The following is a 21,437-nucleotide window of genomic DNA, read 5'->3' as shown; positions in this document are numbered from 1 at the left end:
GACAGGGATTGGACTGGACAGTGGGTTGGAGAGAGATGCTGGTAAGGAGTGAGCTTCTTGGATCAGGTAGACACTTGAGTCTGTGTTGGCATCTCCTGCCTGGAGGGGAGATGAGAGGGTAGAGGGGATTAGAAGCTGGCAAAATGGACACAAAAAGAGAGAGTGGAGGGAGGGAGCGGGCGGTCTTATTAGGGGGAGATCAATTGCGAGTATGTAGCAAGGTGTATATAAGTTTTTGTGTGAGAGACTGACTTGATTTGTAAACTTTCAGTTAAAGCACAATAAAAATTAAAAAAAGAAAAAATGAAATGGAATGCATGAGCATCGATATCCTAGGCATTAGTGAACTGAAATGTACTGGTATTGGCCATTTTGAATCAGACAGTCATATGATATACCCTGCCAGCAGTGGCAACTTTAAGAGGAATGGCATTCATCATCAAAAAGAACATTTCAAGATCTATCCTGAAGTATGACGCTGTCAGGGATAGAATATCCATATGCCTGCAAAGAAGATCAGTTAATCTGACTATTATCCAAATTTACGTACCAACCACTAAGGCCAAAGATGAAGAAATTGTAGATTTTTACCAACTTCTGCAGTATGAAATTGACAGAACATGCAACCAGGATCCTTGAAAATTATTGGAGATTGGAATCCAAAAGTTGGAAACAAAGAAGAAGGATCAGTAGTTGGAAAGTACGGCCTCGGTGATAGAAATGATGCTGGAAACTGCATGATAGAATTTTGCAAGACCAACAACTTCATTGCAAGTACCTTTTTTAACCAACATAAACGGCGATTATACACATGGACCCTACCAGATGGAATACATAGGAATCAAATCAACTACATTTGTGGAAAGAGATGATGGAAAACCTCAATATCATCAGTCAGAACAAGGCCAGGACTGACTGCAGAACAGACCATCAATTGCTCCTATGCAGGTTCAAGTTGAAACTGAAGAAAATTAGAACAAGTCGACAAGAGTCAAAGTATGACCTGAGTATATCCCACCTGAATTTAGAGACCATCTCAAGAAAAAATTTTTTTTTCTTCAAGAATAGATTTGACGTGTTGAACACTAATGAGTGAAGACCAAATGAGTTGTGGAATGACATCAAGGACATCATCCATGAAGAAAGCAAGAGGTCATTGAAAAAGCAGGAAAGAAAGAAAAGAGCAAAATGGATGTCAGAAGAGACTTTGAAACTTGCTCTTGAACGTAGAGTAGCCAAAGTGAAAGGAAGAAATGATAAAGTAAAAGAGTTCAACAAAAGCAGCTTGGGAAGACAAAATAGTATAACAACATATGAAAAGACCTGGAGATGGGAAACCAAAAGAGAAGAACATGCTCTGCATTTCTAGAACTGAAGAAAAAATTCAAGCCTCAAGTTGCCATATTGAAGGATTCTATAGGGAAAGTATTAAATGACTCAGGAAGCATCAAAAGAAGATGGAAGGAATACACAGTCACTATACCAAGAAGAATTGATTGATGTTCAGCCATTTCAGGAGAGACCATATGAGCAAGAACCAGTAGTACTGAAGGAAGAAGTCCAAGCTGCAGTGACGGCATTGGTGAAAAACAAGGCTTCAGGAATTGACGGAATACCAATCGAGATGTTTCAACAGACAGGTTCAGCACTGGAAGTACTTACTTGTCTATGCCAAGAAATTTGGAAGACAGCTACCCAGCCAATTAACTGGAAGAGATCTGTATTTATGCCTAGTCCCAAGAAAGGTGATGCCACCGAATGCGGAAATCATCAAACAACATCATTAATATCACATCCAATCAAAATTTTGCTGAAGATCATTCAAAAGCGGCTACAGCAGCATGTCGACAGGGAACTGCCGGAAATTCAATCTGGATTCAGAAGAGGACGTAGAACCAGGGATATCATTGCTGATATTAGATGGATCCTGGATGAAAGCAGCAAATACCAGAAGGATATTTACCTGTATTTTATTGACTAGGCAAAGGCATTCGACTGTGTGCATCATAAAAACTTAATGGATAATGTTGCGAAGAATGCAAATTCCAGAACACTTAATTGTGCTCATGAGGAACCTGTACATAGATCAAGAGGCAGTGTTTCGAACAGAACAAGAAGATACTGCGTGGTTTAGAGTCAGGAAAGGTGTGTGTCAGGGCTGTATCCTTTCAGCATACCTATTCAGTCTGTATGCTGAGCAAATATTCCAAAAAACTGGACTATATGAAGAAGACTGGGGCATCAGGATTGGAGAAAGACTCACTAACAACCTTCGATATGCAGATGACACAACCTTGCTTGCTGAAAGTGAAGAGGACCTAAGCACTTCCCAATGAAGATCAAAGACCATAGTCTTCAGTATGGATTATACCTCAACATAAAGAAAACAAAAATCCTAATAAATGGAGAAAAGATTGAAATCATCAGGGATTTTATTTTACTCGGATCCACAATCAACACCCATGGAATCAGCAGTCAAGAAATCAAAAGATGCACTGCATTGGGCAAATCTGACCTCTTTAAACTGTTGAAAAGTAAAGGTGTCACCTTGAAGACTAGGGTGTGCCTGACGCAAGCCATGGTGTTGTCAGTTGCCTCCTATGCATGTGAAAGCTGGACAATGAACAAAGAAGACCGAAGAAGTATTGATGTCTTTGAATTGTAGTATTGGAGAAGAATATTGAATAAACCATAGAGTGCCAAAAGAGTGAACAAATTTGCCTTGGAAGAAGCACAACCAGAATGCTCCTTAGAAGCAAGGGTGGCGAGACTGCATCTCATGTTGGACATGTTGTCAGGAGGGATCAGTGCCTGGAGAAGGACATCATGCTGGGTAGAGTGCTAGTGAAAAACGAGGAAGACCCTCAACAAAATGGATTGACACAGCTGCTGCAACAACGGGCTTGAGTTTAACAACGATCATGAGGATGGCGCAGGACAGGGCAGTATTTCGTTCTGTCGTACATAGGGTCGGTATGAGTCAGAGTCGAGTCTGTGGCACCTTAAAAACAACGTGTTCTAGGTTCCTCCATATTACGGTAGGTATCAGTACTTCATTTCATCTTCCATCTTGTTGCTGAATGATAGGCCGTTGTCTAGACACCGCGTTCGTTTCGTCTGTTCATCGGTTGGTGAACATTGGATTTGTTTCCGGTTTTTGGCTATTATCCATAATGCTGCTGTGACATTTGTGTACAGATTTTTGTGTAGATGTTTTTATTTCTCGTGGGTGTATACCTAATAGTAGAATTGCTAGGTCAAATGGTCATTCTGTTTAACTATTTGAGGAACTGCTAGACTGTTTATCAAAGCAGCAGTACCATTTTACATTTCTAGTAGCTGTGCCGGAGGGTTCTAATTTCTTTACATCTTGTCAGCACTTGTTATTTTCTGTCTTTTTTATTATAGCCATTGGTGGGTGTGTTAAATCTTGAAATGTTGTTTTTGATGATGAACGTAATACCACTCTTTAATTTGTTACCAGCATAGTAGTAGTAGACCATATGAGTGTTGGAGTCAAAATGATCAATACCAGTCCATTTCAGTTCACTAACACCTAGGATATGGATCTTAAATGATTCCATTTTGTTAATGACAACTTCCAGTTTTCCTTGATTCATTTTGTATGTTTCACATTCCAGTTACTAATGGATGTTGGCTGCTGTTATTGCTCATTTTGAGTCGTGCCACATCAGCAAATGAAGGTACCAAAGGTTTCCCTACTTTGAAAGAACTCTTCGAAGTTTTAAAAAGCAGAAGTGTCACTTTGATAACTAAGGTGTGTCTGATGCAAGCTTTGGGCTTTTTAATCACCGTCATATGCATGTGAGGAGCCCTGGTGGCACGGTAGTTAAGAGCTCGGCTGATAACCAAAAGATTGGCAGTTGGAATCCACCAGTCACTCCTTGGAAACCCTATAGGGCATTTATTTCTGCTCTGTCCTATAGGGTCACTGTAAGTTGGAATCAACTCAGTTGATTGTTTATATGCATGTGAAAGTTGAGTAATGAAAAAGGAAGACATAAGAAGAATTGATGCGTTCAAACTCTGGTGTTGGCAAAAAATACTGAATATACCATGGACTGTCGAAAGAATGAACAAAACAGTCTTAGAAGAGGTACAAATGGAATGTTCCTTAAAGGCAAGAATGGCAAGACTTGGACTTGCTTACTTTGGACATGTCGTCAGAAAAGACCAGTTAGAAAAGGACATCATGCTCAGTAAAGTACAAGGCCAATGAAAATCAGGAAAACCCTCAATGAGATGAATTTATCCAATAGTCTCAACGATGGACTCAAATGTACCAATGATCATGAAGATGGCACAGGATCATGAAGATAGTACAGGACCAACACAACATTTTGTGTTGTTATAAGTAAAGTCTTCATGAATTAGAGCTGACTTTAGGAAAATGAACAACAACAGCAGTGAGCATGAAGTGGTATCTCATTGTGGTTTTGATTTGCATCGCATTGATGGCTGATGAGGTAGGTCCCTGGGTGGTACAAACAGTTTGAGTTCGGCTGCTAATGGAAGGGTTGGTGGTTTGAACCCACCCAGTTGGCACCATGTAAGAAAGGCCTAGAAACCTGTTTCCATAAAGATTGCAGCAAAGAAAACCTTGTGGAGCTTAGTTCTACTCCAGGGGTAGAACATGGTCGGAATTGACTCAATGGCAACAGTTTTGGTTTTTTTCTTTTGGGTGGTTAATGATGCTGAACATCTTTTCAAATGCTCATTTGCCATTTATATATTTTCTTTGGAGAAATGTCTGCGTACTTACATCCTTTGCCCATTTTTTTGTTGAGTTATCCTTTTTTAATTGAGTTGTAAAAGTTCTGTATATATTCTAGATATAAGTCCCTTATCAGATATGTGAGTTGCAGAAATTTTCATCGATTCTATAGATTTTCTTTTCGCTCTCTCGGTAATGTCCTTTGATGCTGAAAAGTTTTTAATTTTGATGAATCCCAATTTATCTGTTTTTTTCTTTTGTGGTGTGTGCTTTTGCTGTCATATCTAAGAAAGCTTTGCCTAACCAATGTCATGAAGATTTACTTCTACATTTCTTCTAAGAGTTTTATAGTTTAGCTTTTACATTTAGGTCTTTGATTCAGTTATTTGTGTAGAGGGTGAGGAAGCAGCCCAATTTCATTCTTCTGCATGTGTTTTTTTTTTTTAAGCACCATTTGTTAAAAGACTTGTTTCCCAATAGAATTGCTATGGCACTCTTGTCAAAAATCAATTGACTGTAAAAGCGTGGGGTTATTTCTAGACATTCAATTCTACTCCATTGATCTATATGTCTTTTTTTATGCCGGTACCACACTGTGTTTATTATTGTAGATTTGTAGTAGGTTTTAAAATCTGGGGGTGTGAGTTAACTTCTCATTTTCCAGATTGTTTTTGCCCTCCACTCTTATTAGTTTATACTAGGTTGTCAAAATATTGTTTTATAAATATTATTAAGTATGTGTCAGTATTTCATTAACCCATGTAAGCGATATGCTTCTCTTTAGGCAGCCTGTCTTCTTATTTCCCCTTATTTGAAATTCCCTCCCACTACCCTTATGCCCCCCAAACAAATACATTGTTCATTTTAAGAACATAAAAGCAAGTGTACTAGTTATCAAAGAGGCATTTACAGGATATCTATGGAGGAAGGTGGGACAGCAATTTCAACAGCTGGAAATGGTATGGCATCTTAAAAGAGGTCTAAACCCAAATTAATCTTGTAAGTGAAAGAAGTCATAGAATACCATTCAAATAAAGTTTGAAAGCACACAAAACAGTGTTATATATCGTTTGTAGAAATACAGTTACATAAGAAAAGTATAAAAACATTCATGGAATGATAAATACTGAGTTAAGGGTGAGGCTGTGTACAGGGAGGGAATCCATAGGGGGCCACATTTGTACTTGTAATATTTATTCCCTTAAGCTGCATAATATATATATGAATGCTTGTATTATTTTCTGAACTTTAGTAATATGATATAATTTTAAAAAATAAGTAAAGTTGGATGTAAGGATTTTTAGTTTTAAGACAGGTTTTCTTACCTCTTTTAAATGCCAAACCCAATTTCTCTAGTGTGTAAAAGTTACACAAAGTAAGCTCAGGGAATTTTATACCATAACAACCGTGACAGTGTCGAACATTGTTAGTTACTCTTCTTCTTGCTTCATATATCCTTATCCTGACTTACATGTCAAATATGGTTGCAGGATGTATTTAATATGGGGAGGCATACGTATTTCAGCAGTGATAGTGTATATGTATTTTGAATGGTTAGTTAAAGAACATTTTACTTGACCTCTTTCTTGAGTTCCTTAATTTCTCTCTTCGTTCAGATGCAAAAAGAGATCATAAAAATTGGTGCTTGCTAACTGGTGAATTTAATATACCGAGCAGAAAATAGGTTAGAAATGCCTGAAATCTAAAAATTAAGACATTTTAAAAAAGGCAGAGCAGGCCATTGGTTCACTTAAAAGAACATCATCATTTTCTTTGGTTACTTTTTACTCAAACAGTGAAATTCAGAGTTTTAGTTTGTGGTACTTAAAATGTCGGTGAAATACCTGGTTTATAATTATTTTAAATACTAAATATTGTCTGTTATGGATTGAATTATGTCTCCCCACGATGTGTGTCAACTTGGCTAGTCCATGATTCTCAGTATTGTGTGATTGTCCACCATTTTGTATCTGTTGTGATTTCCTTGTGTAAATCCTACCTCTACAATGTTAAGGAGGCAGAATTAAAGGCAGTTATGTTAACTGGAAACCCTGGTGGTGTAGTGGTTAAGTGCTACGGCTGCTAACCAAAGGGTCGGCAGTTCGAATCCTCCAGGCGCTCCTTGGAAACTGTATGGTGCAGTTCTACTCTGTCCTGTAGGGTCGCTATGAGTCAGAATTGACTCGATGGCACTGGGTTTGGTTTTTTTTTTTTGTTTTATGTTAACTGAGATTGCAAGATTAGGTTTTATTTTGAGTCAGTCTCTTTGGAGATTTAAGAGAGAGAAGCAGAGCAGAGAGGGGACCTCATTACCACCAAGCAAGAAGACCAAGGAGTGCGCGTCCTTTGGACTTAAGGTCCCTGCGCTGAGAAGCTCCTAGACCAGGGGAAGATTGATAACAAGGGCCTTTCCTCAGAGAAAGAGCCGGCAGAGAGAAAAAGCCTTCCCCTGGAGCTGGCACACTGAATTTGCACTTCTAGCCCCCTAAGAGTGTGAAAAAATAAATTTCTGTTAAAGCTATCTACTTGTGGTATTTCTGTTGTAGCAGCGCTAGATAACTAAGGCATTATCAATATTTTTGTTTTTGTCAGGTGCCACCAAGTCTGTTCCAACTCATAGGGACCCTACACGCAACAGAATGAAACACTGCCCAGTCCTGTGCCATCCTCACAATTGTTGCTGTGCTTGAGCCAGTTGTTGCAGCCACTTTGTCAGTACATCTTGTTGAGGGTCTTCCTCTTTTTCACTGACCCTCTACTTTACCAAGCATGATGTCCTTCTGCAGGGACTTATCCCTCCTGACAACATGTCCAAAGTATGTGAGATGTAATTTCGCCATCCTTACTTCTAAGGAGCGTTCTGGTTGTACTTCCTCCAGGACAGATTTGTTTGTTCTTTTGGCAGTCCATGGTATATTCAGTATTCTTCTCCAGCACCACAACTCGAAGGTGTCAGTTCTTCTTCTGTCTTCCTTATTCATTGTCCAGCTTTCACATGCATATGAGGCAGTTGAAAACACCATGGCTTTGGTCAGGCGCACTTTAGTACTCAAGGTGACATCTTTGCTTTTTAACACTTGAAAGAGATCTCTTGCAGCTGATCTGCCCAGTGCAGGGCGTCTTTTGATTTCTTGACTACTGCTTCCCTGGGTGTTGGTTGTGGAATTAAGTCAGATTAAATCCTTGACAACCTCAGTCTTTTCTCTTTTTATCATGAAGTTACTTATTAGTCCAGTTATGAGAATTTTTGTTTCCTTTATGTTGAGGTATAATCCATACTGAAGGCTGTGGTCTTTGGTCTTCATCAAGTGTCACTATTTTTTTTATTACCTTAGTATTAAAAATGGTTTAATGTTCTCACGACTCAAGTGTAATTTAAACAATATTTCATTAAATAAAGGGATTAGCCATAAACGTGAATTACATGCGGAATTGTTTGTGTTATTAATTCTGCAAAAGAGAGTTATAGATGCTTTTCTGAGATTGATGGTGCTATGTTGAATTGGACTGAGATTTTTGTCTACTTTCTCCTTCAAAAGGATGTATTATACCTACTCTGCAGAAAGGTAGGATTTATTTTTTTAATACTAGATTGTATTTTAAGCAGTATTACGCAGTGACGTTCATCTGAAAGTTGATGTGTACTCATCAAAAAAAAAATAGAACTATGCTTTCACTGCCCCTGTGGTTTTCTAAGCCCTGCTATTAGGATTTCCCCATATTGTTTTTAAACTTCTTTATATCTAGAACTATTTCTAAATCATTTATTGGTCGCTCTATGTCTTTTTTAAATTTGCTTCTAGTGTGTGTGAAAAAACATCAAACAACTTTGAAACTCTTGTATCTTCCCCTCTCAAAAAATTATGGCCTTTTAAAATTCTTTTTTACAAAAAAATTATGGTAAATATATATGTAATAAAGTTTACCATCTTAACCATTTTTAAGTTTACAGTGTAATGGCATGAAGTACACTCATGATGTTGTAAAATCATTGCTGTTAGTTGCTATCGTTGAGTCAATTCTGACTCACAGCGGGTGACCATGAGCACAGAGTTGTACTGTTCCATAGAGTTTTTAAGGCTGTGACTGTTTGGAAGCAGATCACCAGTCCTTACTTCCAAAGCACCTCTGGGTGGGTTCGGACTGCCAACCCTTCAGCTAGCAGTCAAATGCCCAGCCATTTGCACCACCATTTCCAGAACTTTTTCATCACTCCAAATAGAACCTCTACCCACTAAACTGTAATGCTCCTTCTTCCCTACCCCACCCCCACTCCTCAGCCCTTGGTAACTTCTAATCTACTTTCTGTCTCTGTGAATTTGCCTAATCTAGATGTCTTATGGAAACCCTGGTGGCGTAGTAGTTAAGTGCTACGGCTGCTAACCAAAGGTTCGGCAGTTCGAATCTTCCAGGTGCTCCATGGAAACTCTATGGGGCAGTTCTACTCTGTCCTGTAGGGTCGCTGTGAGTCAGAATCGACTCGATGGCACTGGGTTTGGTTTTTCGGTTTGGTTTAGATATCTTATGGAAACCCTGATGGCGTAGTGGTTAAGAGCTATGACTGCTAACCAATAGGTTGACGGTTTGAATCCACCAGGCACTCCCTGGAAACTCTATGGGGCAGCTCTGCTCTGTCCTGTAGGGTCACTATGAGTCAGAATCGACTCAATGGCAGTGGGTTTGGTTTAGATATTTTATAAAAGTGGAATTATACATTATTTTTCATTTTGTGTCTGACTTATTTCACTCAGCATAATATTTTTAAGGTTCATCCATATTGTAGCATGTATCAGAACTTCATTTCTTTTTATAACTGAATAATATTCCATTACATTTTTATACAGTATTTTGTTTATCCATTCATCAGTTGATGGACACTTGGATTATTTCCATCTTTTGGCTGTTGTGAATAATGCTGCTGTGAACACTGGTATACATGGCTTTGAGTTACTGTCTAGTGTCCTTTCCTTTCAGCCTTAAGAGCTCCCTGTAACATTTTTTGTAGGGCAAACCTATGAGTAAAAAAATTCCCTCAGCTTTGGTTTATCTGGAAATGTCTTAATTTCCCCATTTTTGATGGGTAGGATTCTTAGTTGACAATTTTTTTTTATTTCAGGATTTTAAATGTATCTTCCCACAGCCTCCTGGCCTTCCTGATTTATGATCAGAAATCAGCTGTTAATCTTACTCAGGATCCCTTGTACATGCAGAGTTGCTTCTGTCTTACTGCTCTCAAGATTTTCTCTTTTGTTTTCAATTGTTTGATTAGAATGTTTTGGCACGGTTCTCTTTGAGTTTATCTCGCTTGGAGTACCCTGCATGACATAATCAGTTTGAACTTGACTACTCATCAAGTGGTTGGTGTTTCGAACCCATCCAGGGGTGCAGTGGAAGAAAGGCCTGGTGATCTCTTCCATAAAGATTACAGCCAAGAAAACCATATGGAGCTAACTTCTAGTCTGTAACACATGGGGTCACCATGAGTCAGAATCAACTCAACGAGTTTGGTTTTGTTTTTTGTTTGGAGTTTGTTGAACTTATTGGATGTGTATGTTCATGTCTTTCATCAGATTTGGGAAGCTTTGGGCCGTTATTTTTTCAAGTATTTTTCTTCCCCTTTATCTCTCTCCTTGTGGGATTCCTATGACGTGTATGTTGGTACACTTCATGCTGTCGTCCCTCAGGTCTCTCAGGGTCTGTTCATTTTTCCTCATTCTGTTTTCTTTCTGCTCCTCAGACTATGTAATTTCAATTGCCTTATCTTCAGGTTTACTGATTGTTCTGCCTGCTCAAATCTGCCATTGAAACCCTCTTGTTGTTGTTAGGTGCCGTTGAGTCGGTTCCGACTCATAGCGACCCTATGCACAACAGGATGAAACACTGCCTGGTCCTGAACCATCCTTACAATCATTGTTATGCTTGAGCTCATTGTTGCAGTCACTGTGTCAATCCACCTCGTTGAGGGTCTTCCTCTTTTCCACTGACCCTGTACTCTGCCAAGCATGATGGACTGTTTGGAAGCAGATCACCAGTCCTTACTTCCAAAGCACCTCTGGGTGGGTTCGGACTGCCAACCCTTCAGCTAGCAGTCAAATGCCCAGCCATTTGCACCACCATTTCCAGAACTTCTCCAGGAACTGATCCCCCCACGTGTCTGTCAGTTTGTCGTACTGTGGGGGCTTGCATGTTGCTGTGATGCTGGAAGCTATGCCACTGGTATTCAGATACCAGCAGGGTCACCCATGGAGGACAGGTTTCAGCTGAGCTTCCAGACTAAGACAGACTGGGAAGAAGGACCCAGCAGTCTACTTCTGAAAAGCATTAGCCAGTGAAAACCTTATAAATAGCAGCAGAACATTGTCTGATATAGTGCTGGAAGATGAGCCCCCCAGGTTGGAAGACACTCAGAAGATGACTGGGGAAGAGCTGCCTCCTCAAAGTAGTGTTGACCTTAATGACGTGGATGGAGTAAAGCTTTCGGGACCTTCATTTGCTGACGTGGCGCGACTCAAAATGAGAAGAAACAGCTGCAGACATCCATTAATAATCAGAACCTGGAATGTACAAAGTATGAATCTGGGAAAATTGGAAATCGTCAAAAATGAAATGGAATGCATAAACATCGATATCCTAGGCATTAATGAGCTGAAATGGACTGGTTTTGGCCATTTTGAATTGGACAATCATATAGTCTACTATGCTGGGAGTGACAACTTGAATAGGAATGGTGTTGCATTCATCGTCAAAAAGAATGTTTCAAGATCTATCCTGAAGTACAACGCTGTCAGTGATAGGATCATATCCGTATGCCTACAAGGAAGACCAGTTAATACGACTATTATTCAAATTTACGCACCAACCACTAGAGCCAAAGATGAAGAAATGGAAGATTTTTATCAGCTGCTGCAGTCTGAAATTGATTGAATATGCAGTCAAGATGCATTGATAATTACTGGCGATTGGAATGTGAAAGTTGGAAACGAAGAAGGATCGGTAGTTGGAAAATATGGCCTTAGTGATAGAAATAATGCCAGAGAGCGAATGATAGAATTTTGCAAGACCAACGACTTCTTCATTGCAAATACCTTCTTTCACCAACATAAGTGGCTACTTTTTTATACACATGGACCTTGCCAGATTGAACACACAGAAATCAAATTGACTACATCTGTGCAAACAGACAATGGAAAAGCTCAATATCATCAGTCAGAACAAGGCGAGGGGCTGACTGTGGAACACACCATCCATTGCTCATATGCAAGTTCAAGCTGAAACTGAGGAAAATCAGAGGAAGTCCACGAGAGCCAAAATATGACCTTGAGTATATCCCACCTGAATTTGGAGACCATCTCAAGAATAGATTTGACACATTGAACACTAGTGAAACCCTCTAGTAAATTTTATTCAGCTATTGTACTTTTTATAACCAGAAGTTTTACCTGGTTCTTTTTTGTAATTTCTATCTCTTCACTTGAGATGTATTTGTTCATATATTGTTCTCCTGGTTTTCTTTTTGTCCGTGGTTTTTTTTTTTTTTTTCCTTTAGCTCACTGAGCATATTTAAGACAATTGACTTAATGTCTTTGACTAGTAATTCCAATGTCTAGGCTTCCAGTGCTTTCTGTCAAGTTCCTTTTTTCCTGTGAATGATCTGTACTTACCTATTCCTTGTATGTTTTGTAATATTTTGAGAGCTGGCCATTTTGAGTATTGGAAATCAGATTCTCCCTTTCATCAGGGATTGCTGATTTTTGCTTGTGGAAGGCTGTAATCATCTGTTGTTTTAGTGACCTTTCTAGACTGTTTTTGCGAAGTATGTATTCCTTGTTGGGTGTGCTCACTAGCACTTTCGTTCCATTATTTCTGTCATCAGCAAGTGACCTGACAGATACTTCTTTAAATGTTTGTATCTCTCCTACCCACCGAAAAAAGGGTGCCTTTTTCTTTAAATCTCATAGCTGCTTGGCACAAAGGGGCTGAAACAAAATAATGTCAAAACAAAGGTCAGTGTCTGTGCTGGTCCCTCAGGGAATAGTCAGACCAAAATGCACAAGCCCAAATTTTTGGAGGGCAGTGTCTTTGCTGCATTCCCTGGCACCAGCAGCCACTCCAGGAATGCAGGGTACCATCCTACATCTGCAAGGGGCTGAGAAATCAGGAATGGTGGCTTGTTTTGTGCACGCCACTTTCTGGAGCTATTGGAAGTTACTCTGTTCAGGCAACAATACAAATTATCTTTCTTGATGTCTTTAGCATATTTAGCACCATAAAATTTAGACCTTTTTGAAATGCTCAGAATAACAAATTTTTAAGTAAGTTTCTGATTTATTGAGCATTTCACATGTATTTGATCCTCCCAATAATCATGGGAGGTATTCCCAGCAGCCTTCAAAACCAAACTCACTGTCGAGTCAATTCTGACTCATAGCAACCCTATCGGACAGAGTAGAACTGCCCTATAGGGTTTCCAAGGAGCAGCTGGTGGATTCGAACCGCTGATCCTTTGGTCAGCAGCCATGCTCTTAACCACTACACCACCAAGGCTTCATAAAAACTTCTGTAGTTAAACTATATTTGTATTTATGTTAATATGTTTGTTTATTTTGTATGTGTTCTTTTTTAACTTTTTTTTTTACTCAGCATTGTATTTTTGAGATTTATCCATGTTAATACATGCAGTTCTATGTTTCGTTTCAATTTTTAATGTATTCCATAGTATGAGTAATGAATATTAGCTTTTTTTCCAAATTATTATTCTTATAAATTATGCTGTAGGACATACTCTTTTAGTTTTATTCTCGTATGTTCAGGGATTTCTATAGGGTAGAAACTTAGCAGTGGCATTAAATAATTGTATGGTGTGCATCTTTAATAGGTATTCCCACATGTTTCTCCACTTCACGCCCCACCAGCAGGCAGTGAGTGTACCAGTCCTGGCTCCCCTACACGTCTTCCCACCAGCAGGCAGTGAGTGTACCAGTCCCGGCTCCCCTACACATCTTCCCACCAGCAGGCAGTGAGTGTACCAGTCCCGGCTCCCCAACACGTCTTCCCACCAGCAGGCAGTGAGTGTACCACTCCCGGCTCCCCTACACGTCTTCCCAGCAGCAGGCAGTGAGTGTACCAGTCCCGGCTCCCCTGCACGTCTTCCCACCAGCAGGCAGTGAGTGTACCAGTCCCGGCTCCCCGGCACGTCTTCCCAGCAGCAGGCAGTGAGTGTACCAGTCCCGGCTCCCCTGCACGTCTTCCCACCAGCAGGCAGTGAGTGTACCAGTCCCGGCTCCCCTGCACGTCTTCCCACCAGCAGGCAGTGAGTGTACCAGTCCCGGCTCCCCTGCACGTCTTCCCACCAGCAGGCAGTGAGTGTACCAGTCCCGGCTCCCCTGCACGTCCTCCCACCAGCAGGCAGTGAGTGTACCAGTCCTGGCTCCCCTACACATCTTCACCACCTTTGGGATCCGCGACCAATGTGCATGTGCTTGTGTTTACTTCCTGGGAATGATACCATAGGTCTCTGTAGTGTTAATTTGCATTTTCCCCGTTGCCAATGAGGTTGAGCATCTTTCACACGTTTAAAGGCTCTTCTGATTCACTGGGAAACCCTGGTGGTATAGTGGTTAAGTGCTACGGCTGCTAACCAAAGGGTCGGCAGTTCGAATCCGCCAGGCGCTCCTTGGAAACTCTATGGGGCAGTTCTACTCTGTCCCATAGGGTCGCTATGAGTCAGAATCGACTCGACGGCACTGGGTTTGGTTTTTTTGTTCTGATTCATATCCTGTAAATTTTCCATTTTTTATTTTTAAAACTAATTTAAAGGAGTTGTTTGTATATTCTGGAGTCTAATCCTTTATTGGTTATATGCAGTATAAGTATTTTCCCCAGTCTGTATCTTATCGCTTTACTTGGGCTTTGCGGTGTCTTTTGTTGAACAGAAGCTTTTCATTTTTAACAGCAAGTTTTCTTTAAGATGTTTTTGCTTTTTGTCGTAACACTTTGTATATTCTAAGGTAACAAAGATTTTCTCCTATATTTAAAAAATTTATACTTTTATTTTCACATTTAGGTTTTTAGTTCATCTGGAATTTACTTTTGTACAGTTCCTTCTGGTGTAATGTGGCATGTGTTCCATGCTGTGTAAAATCACACAATAAAAACCACAGGGCATATAGGAAAAAGAGAGTTGGGGCACAACACTCAAAAGCTTTGTCAGTAACACGTTAAAAAAAAACACCTAAAAATGGTAACCCGGTATTATATATGTCATATGATTACAAAATACATAAATACTACAATAAATATGTCACTTTACCTTGAAAGGAGGCTTGGTGGCACAACTGTTAAGAGCTCTGGCTGCTAACCAAAAGGTCAGCAGTTTGAATCTACCAGTTGCTCCTTGGAAACCCTGTAGGGTGACTGTAGTCAGAATCGACTCGACAGCGATGGGTTTTGTTACCTTGAAAAAGAAGTTTGCTTGTGGAAGTGGCATTCAAAAGAGTTGCAACTTGTGAGTTACTGCGAAGTGGTGAAGGGAGAGTAATCTGAAATCTGCCAGAAAGTTATAACAACAGATGTGGAGGACGTGGTTCCTAGTATACAAGGCGGATTTAAGTAGCGGGCAGGTGTTAGAGGTGTGTGTGTGCATTCCTACGTGGCTCAGTACAGCTAGGTAATTTTCTGAGTTCACCTAGTGTATCTGGAACAGAGCTAGGACTAGGGTAAGGCAAGTGAGGTCCCTAGGGCACAAAATTTAAGAGACTCCGACTCTTGGGTTCCTAGGCATCTTGCTTCCTTACCCTGGTCCTCGCCCTACTTGTTGTGGAAATAGTGCTTAAACATATACTGAAATTCGTGTTACACTCAAATTGTTCCCAAATACATCAATCTACATTGTAACATATCCAAGTTTCTGAAACAAACATTAAAGCAGAACTGATTGCGTATGTGAGATACCTGACCCAAAACCCACTGCCGTCAAGTTGATGCCAACCCATAGCAACCCTATGAGACAGAGTAGAACTGCCCCGTAGAGTTTCCAGGGAACGCCTGGTGAATTCAAACTGCCAGCCTTTTGGTTATAAGCTGTAGCTCTTAACCAGCACACCACCAGGGTTTGCATATGTGAGATAGAGGTCTAATTTCTTTTTCCCGTTTGCATAGTCATCTGTCCCAGTGCTTTTTATAGAGATAAGCCATCATTCCCCACAAGTTTGTAATGATGCTTTTGCCATATAGCATATCTCCACATATATGTGAGTCTGGTTCTTGTTTCTTTGTGCTGTTTTTCACTGGTCTTTTTGTTCACGTTTTTTTTAATCTCAGCTCTGCCACTAACTTTGTAACCTTGGGCAAGTTAATTTCTCAGTGCCTCTATACCTCATCTATGAAATTATGATAATACCTACTTCATGTTGGAGCCCTGGTGACGAAGCAGTTAAGAGCTATGACTGCCAACTAAGAGGTGGGCAGTTCAAATCCACCATGGCAACTCCTTGGAAACCTTATGGGGCAGTTCTACTCTGTCCTATAAGGTCACTATGAGTCGGAATCAACTCGATGGCGATGGATTTGGTTTTTGGTTTTATGGGTAGCTTATTTTTTTTTGTATATAAGGAGTAAATGAGCCAATACATGAAAGTGCTTAGAAGTATGCACCCGGCCCAAGAGTAGAGCCCAAATGTTAAAAATTTTATTATTATTAAAAATAATTTGTACTGCCTGATAAAGAGTCTTGATATCTAGTAGACTGAGATTGCCACCTTGTTCTTCCTCTTCCAAACTGGGGGGATTTATGGAAGACTTCCTTGAGAAAGTGACATTTAAGCTATCTGAGAGATAATAGGAGTTAACTAGCTGTTGAGGAGACTAGGGGAATATTCTAGGCAGAAGTAACCTTTTTTGACAGGAAAATGGTCTGTCAAAGAACTGAAAGAAGGCTCTTGGGTTCTTGTAGCTGAATCTCAACACAAAGAAAAGTAATGCTAGGTAGGCAGGAGCAGACCAGACCAGGGCTCCTGATATTTCTTAGAGATAAGAAAGAATGTTCTTGTTGCCATCGAGTCGGTTCTGTTTCACGGAGACCTGATGTATGCAGAGTAGAACTGCTCCATAGTGTTTTCAAGGGTGTGGCTTTTTCGAAGCAGATTGCCAAGCTTGTCTTCAAGGCACCTCTGGGTGGGTTCGAACTACCAGTCATTCAACTAGTAAAGTGCTTAACCGTTGATGCCACACCAGGACTCCTAAGGAAGAACAAAAGTCGTGAAATATCAATCTTCACAGAGAGTTGTAACTTTAAAAAAGAACTCAAAAGCTAAAATCTGGACCCTGATGGGATACCAAGGATAAAGAGTGCTGTTGAGGGTGTATAAATTCAGGTCTTTGTTCACTTATTTGTAGTCTTTATGATTTATTGATTCTGTTCCACACTTTCTGTGTTCAGATTGAGAACTCTTAGAATTTTGGCAGGTTTCATAAATTAGGGGTAGAGTTTTTATAGTACAGCAAATCTATAAAAATGCCTTAAAATAGAATTTTTTTCATTTGTCTACTCCATCTGATCTTGTTGCTTTTCATACATATACCTAACAAGACTACACATTATTTCTGAAGTAGATGTTCCTGTTTTTTCTATTTACCTGGTGTTTCATTGCCACAAAATTCTATAAAAAGATAAAGATGGCCTTTGATAGAGACGTGGTACCTTTTTTCAATTGAAGGAAGTGTTGAAAAATATTCATCAAATGGAAAAGTTTCATCTGATAGTATCATTATACAGGAAGTAGCCATTTCAAGATCTAGTGAAAGGAGTTGACCTTCAAATTTATGGCAGCAGATGGATACTGTCAAGTACAAACCTCCAATATAACTGTATAGGATTTACTAAGCCCTTTAATAGATGAAATTCCATCTTTTAAAAATATCTCAAGTAAATATAAGTAGAATTTTGTTGCTGTTCCACAAATAATTTTTAATGTAAGCTTTATAAGTGACACTTTAAATTATAGTGGTATTGTTATGTCAAGTCTGTATTTCCATTTTCTATGCATATGTCATTAATTGTTTATGGAAATTAATTGAGGAATGTGCATGTCCATTTTCAAAGCAAAAGCCAGTAAGTACTTATGAAAATTATTGGGAGTTATTATTATCTACCCTCCCAAAAGTGAGCATACCCAAACAGTTTTATGTGCAAGTACTACCAAATCTTCAAGGAACAGATATTCCCTGTCCTTGTAAACTACTTTTTTTGGAAAATGGAAGAAGAAAAACCAAAGTAAAGCCCACTGCTGTCTTTTCTGACTCATAACGACCCCATAGAGTTTCTGAGGCTATAAGTCTCTACGGAAGCAGATAGCCACATCTTTCTCCCACAGAGTTGCTGGTGGTTTTGAACTGTGGACCTTTTGGTTAGCAGTCAGTCACTTTAACAACTGTGCTACCAGGGCTCCTAGAAGAACAAAAGCTTCTTTAATTTTGTACAGCAAAGTAAAGGAGAAAAATCTTGATAAGTTCATAAAATTTTTTATCACATTTATCACTTATTCGTGATGGTCTAAACAAATGTTGAATAGAAGGGAACATCTTGAACTTAATAAACAGTATTTATCAAAAACATACTGCAAATATCTTACATAGTGGTAAAACTTTAAAATTATTTCCATTTAAATGGAGACCAATGATGTTTTCAGTCTCTTCACCTGTATTATTTTAGAAGTCCTAGTCAGTAATAGTTGTTATGTGCCATCAAGTCAATTCTGACTCTTAGAGATCCTATATGACAGAGTAGAGCTGCCCATAGGATTTCCTAGGCTGTAATCTTCATGGGAAACCCTGGTGGTGTAGTGGTTAAGTGCTACAGCTGCTAACCAAAGGGTCGGCAGTTCGAATCCGCCAGGCGCTCCTTGGAAACTCTATGGGGCAGTTCTACTCTGTCCTATAGGGTCGCTATGAGTCGGAATCGACTCGACGGCACTGGGTTTTGTTTTTTGGTTTTAATCTTCATGGGAGCAGACCAGCAGGTCTTTTCTCCCACAGAGCCACTGGTGGGTTCAAACCACTGATCTTTAGCAGCTGAGTACCACCAGGGCTCCTTCAGCCAATGATTAGGTAAGAAAGGTAGGAATAGAATTAGAAAGGAAAAGGTAAAACATATTATTTGCAGCACTTTGACCTTTTACATAGAAAAGTCCAAGAGAATCTACAAAGAAATAGAATTAAGAGTGTAGCAGGCTGCTGGATATAAGAGTAAGCAGTTTATAAAATTAATCATTTCTATGTATCAACAACAGTTATAAAACATGATTAAAGAAAAAAAAAGTAAAATTCAGAATAGCAAAAACCTATAAGGTTCCTAGGGATAAATCATAACAAAAATAAGTACACTTACTCCTTAGTTATCGACTCATTATCCGACATTTCACATTAACGACAATAGTAAAAAATCTATCCAACCGTATTGTGCATTAATAGTGTATGTCTTGGCTGTAACAGATGCCGAGTTGTAAGACAAGAGTAACTCTAGCTTTGATGGTTAAGATTATGTGTCAGCAAGACTGGACAATGATTCTCAGTTTTTTGGCTGTTATATAGTGATACAATTTGGCAGCTATGTAATGATGTAGTCATCCTGCTTTTTGTGATTTGATGTGGTCATTCATTTTTGCATAACTATGATTTTCGCATAATGATCTGGTCTTTGGAACCTAACCATGTCGATAAGTGAGGAGTGGGTATAATATCTTTATGGGAAAAAATGATAACACTTTAATGAAAGACATTAAATAATACCTGAGTAAATGGAGAGATCTGCCATGCCTGTACATGAGAAGACTTCATATTATAAAGATGGCAGTTCTTCCCAAATTACAAGTTCAGTGCAATTCCGGTAAAAATCTTAATAGAGTTTTTTTGTGGAACTTGATAAACTGATTCTAAAAGTTTTATGAAAAAGCAGATAGCCAAGGATAGCTAAGACAATTTGCAAGAACAACAACAAGCTGGGGGGAGGCAGGGACTTGGCCTAAAAAACACCAAGATTAAAGTAATTAAGACATTATGAAATTGGCACAAGGATAGACAAATATATGGATGGAATAGAACAAATGCCACATAGTGAGACATTTCTTTGCAGGAAACCAAATAAAATGTCAGAGTATCTTGTTTAAAAAGGCAAGGGAGGAAGCATAAGCATTGTTTTAGTGGATGATATACAATTAACTATAATTTTCCTTATTGTCAATTTAATGCATAAAACCATTGCTAGTCTAGCATATTTTATTTTAGAGAAAAAAAAAATGTTTTTCTGAAGACTTAGTCCTCAGCTCTTTTTTTCTCACAAATCTTAAATTGGAGGTTTTCAGTTATATAACCCTGACAGTGGGTTTGGAGTATTTACTAGTACATAGCCAATACTTCATACCCACCCATAGGTATCAAAGTACTGATAAATATTCTTTAAAAATTGTAAGCTTTTGTTAGTTCACTGCCTTTGCTTCAGCTGCTTTCATACATAACTGTAGGTTTTCATTCTTATAGTACTGTGTGTAGTAAGTGCAGAAATATTAGAAAGGTGATCTCCTAAAAAATTTGTTACCTATATTATTACAATATGATTTTTAAACAGCTCATTAACCTGTACTTTTGATTTTTTTTTGCCATTGTACCTGGTAAAATATGGGGAAAAGGTTTCTGGAAAATAAATTTAAAAGAATTATGAACCAGTAGCACAGCAATATTTCATGATAGAGTCAGAATAAATTTGTAAAGTTGTCTAGATTTATGTTTTTTATGCTTTCTTTGCTAATAAACCTTTATTTTGATTGATGAGAAGTTAATTCTGGGTATTGGAAAATAAGATGAATATAGTTTCAGTAATGCTTATGGTACTTCATGTGTCACACTTTTGAATCGATCAGAAACCAATGCTGCTTACCCCCGCAGATTTTACTACTATGTGAGGAACAGAGACAGTATTATTATTAACATTTGTTGGTAAAGAAGCTAATTGTTTTAAAATTTTTTAAAAGATTTATTATAATTATTATAATCAACCTTTCAAACCTTTTAATAACCAGTTTTCCCTATCCCCAAAAAGATATATACAGGAAAATGTGTAAAAATGAACATACTGTGTTTGCAGGTTTCTTACAAGAGAACCATTTTTCATATTTCTTTATATTTTACCACTTTGTATTTTAAATTTTCTTTTGATAGGTATGATTACTACTTAAGTTTTTCTTCCATTGATAGGTATTTTTTTTTTTTAATTTTTATTAAGCTTCAAGTGAACATTTACCATTCCAATCAGTCTGTCACATGTAGGTTTACATACATCTTACTCCCTTCTCCCACTTGCTCTCCCCCTATTGAGTCAGCCCTTACAGTCTCTCGTTTCGTGCCAATTTTACCTTCTTCCCTCTCTCTCTATCTTCCCATCCCCCCTCCAGTCAAGAGTTGCCAACACACTCTCCTGTGTCCACCTGATTTAATTAGCTCACTCTTCATCAGTATCTCTCTCCCCCCCACTGACCAGTCCTTTTCATGCCTGATGATTTGTCTTCGGGGATGGTTCCTGTCCTGTGCCATCAGAAGTTCTGGGGAGCATTGTCTCTGGGATTCCTCTAGTCGCAATCATACCATTAGGTGTGGTCTTTTAATGAGAATTTGGGGTCTGCATCCCATTGGTCTCCTGCTCCCTCAGGAGTTG

General features: G+C 39.0%; 1 protein-coding gene across 7 annotated transcripts in view; it reads left to right on the top strand.

Moving 5' to 3' along the window:
- Window positions 1-21,437, top strand: part of USP15 (ubiquitin specific peptidase 15) — a 139,238-nt gene that overhangs the window by 8,562 nt on the left and 109,239 nt on the right. Inside the window, exon 1 of one of the 7 annotated variants that reach the window (XM_064283946.1) lies at window positions 213-4,487. The exons of the other annotated variants lie outside the window; for them this stretch is intronic. Within the exon in view, the coding sequence (XP_064140016.1) occupies window positions 4,483-4,487 (5 nt within the window). The 5' untranslated portion in view covers window positions 213-4,482. Of the gene's footprint in view, window positions 1-212; window positions 4,488-21,437 lie in introns of those variants that run through there. 7 annotated transcript variants of the gene reach the window in all.

The sequence above is a fragment of the Loxodonta africana genome, chromosome 4 (assembly GCF_030014295.1).
Source record: "Loxodonta africana isolate mLoxAfr1 chromosome 4, mLoxAfr1.hap2, whole genome shotgun sequence".
NCBI classification, from domain to species: Eukaryota; Metazoa; Chordata; class Mammalia; order Proboscidea; family Elephantidae; genus Loxodonta; species Loxodonta africana.
This window is presented reverse-complemented; position numbering and strand designations above follow the sequence as displayed.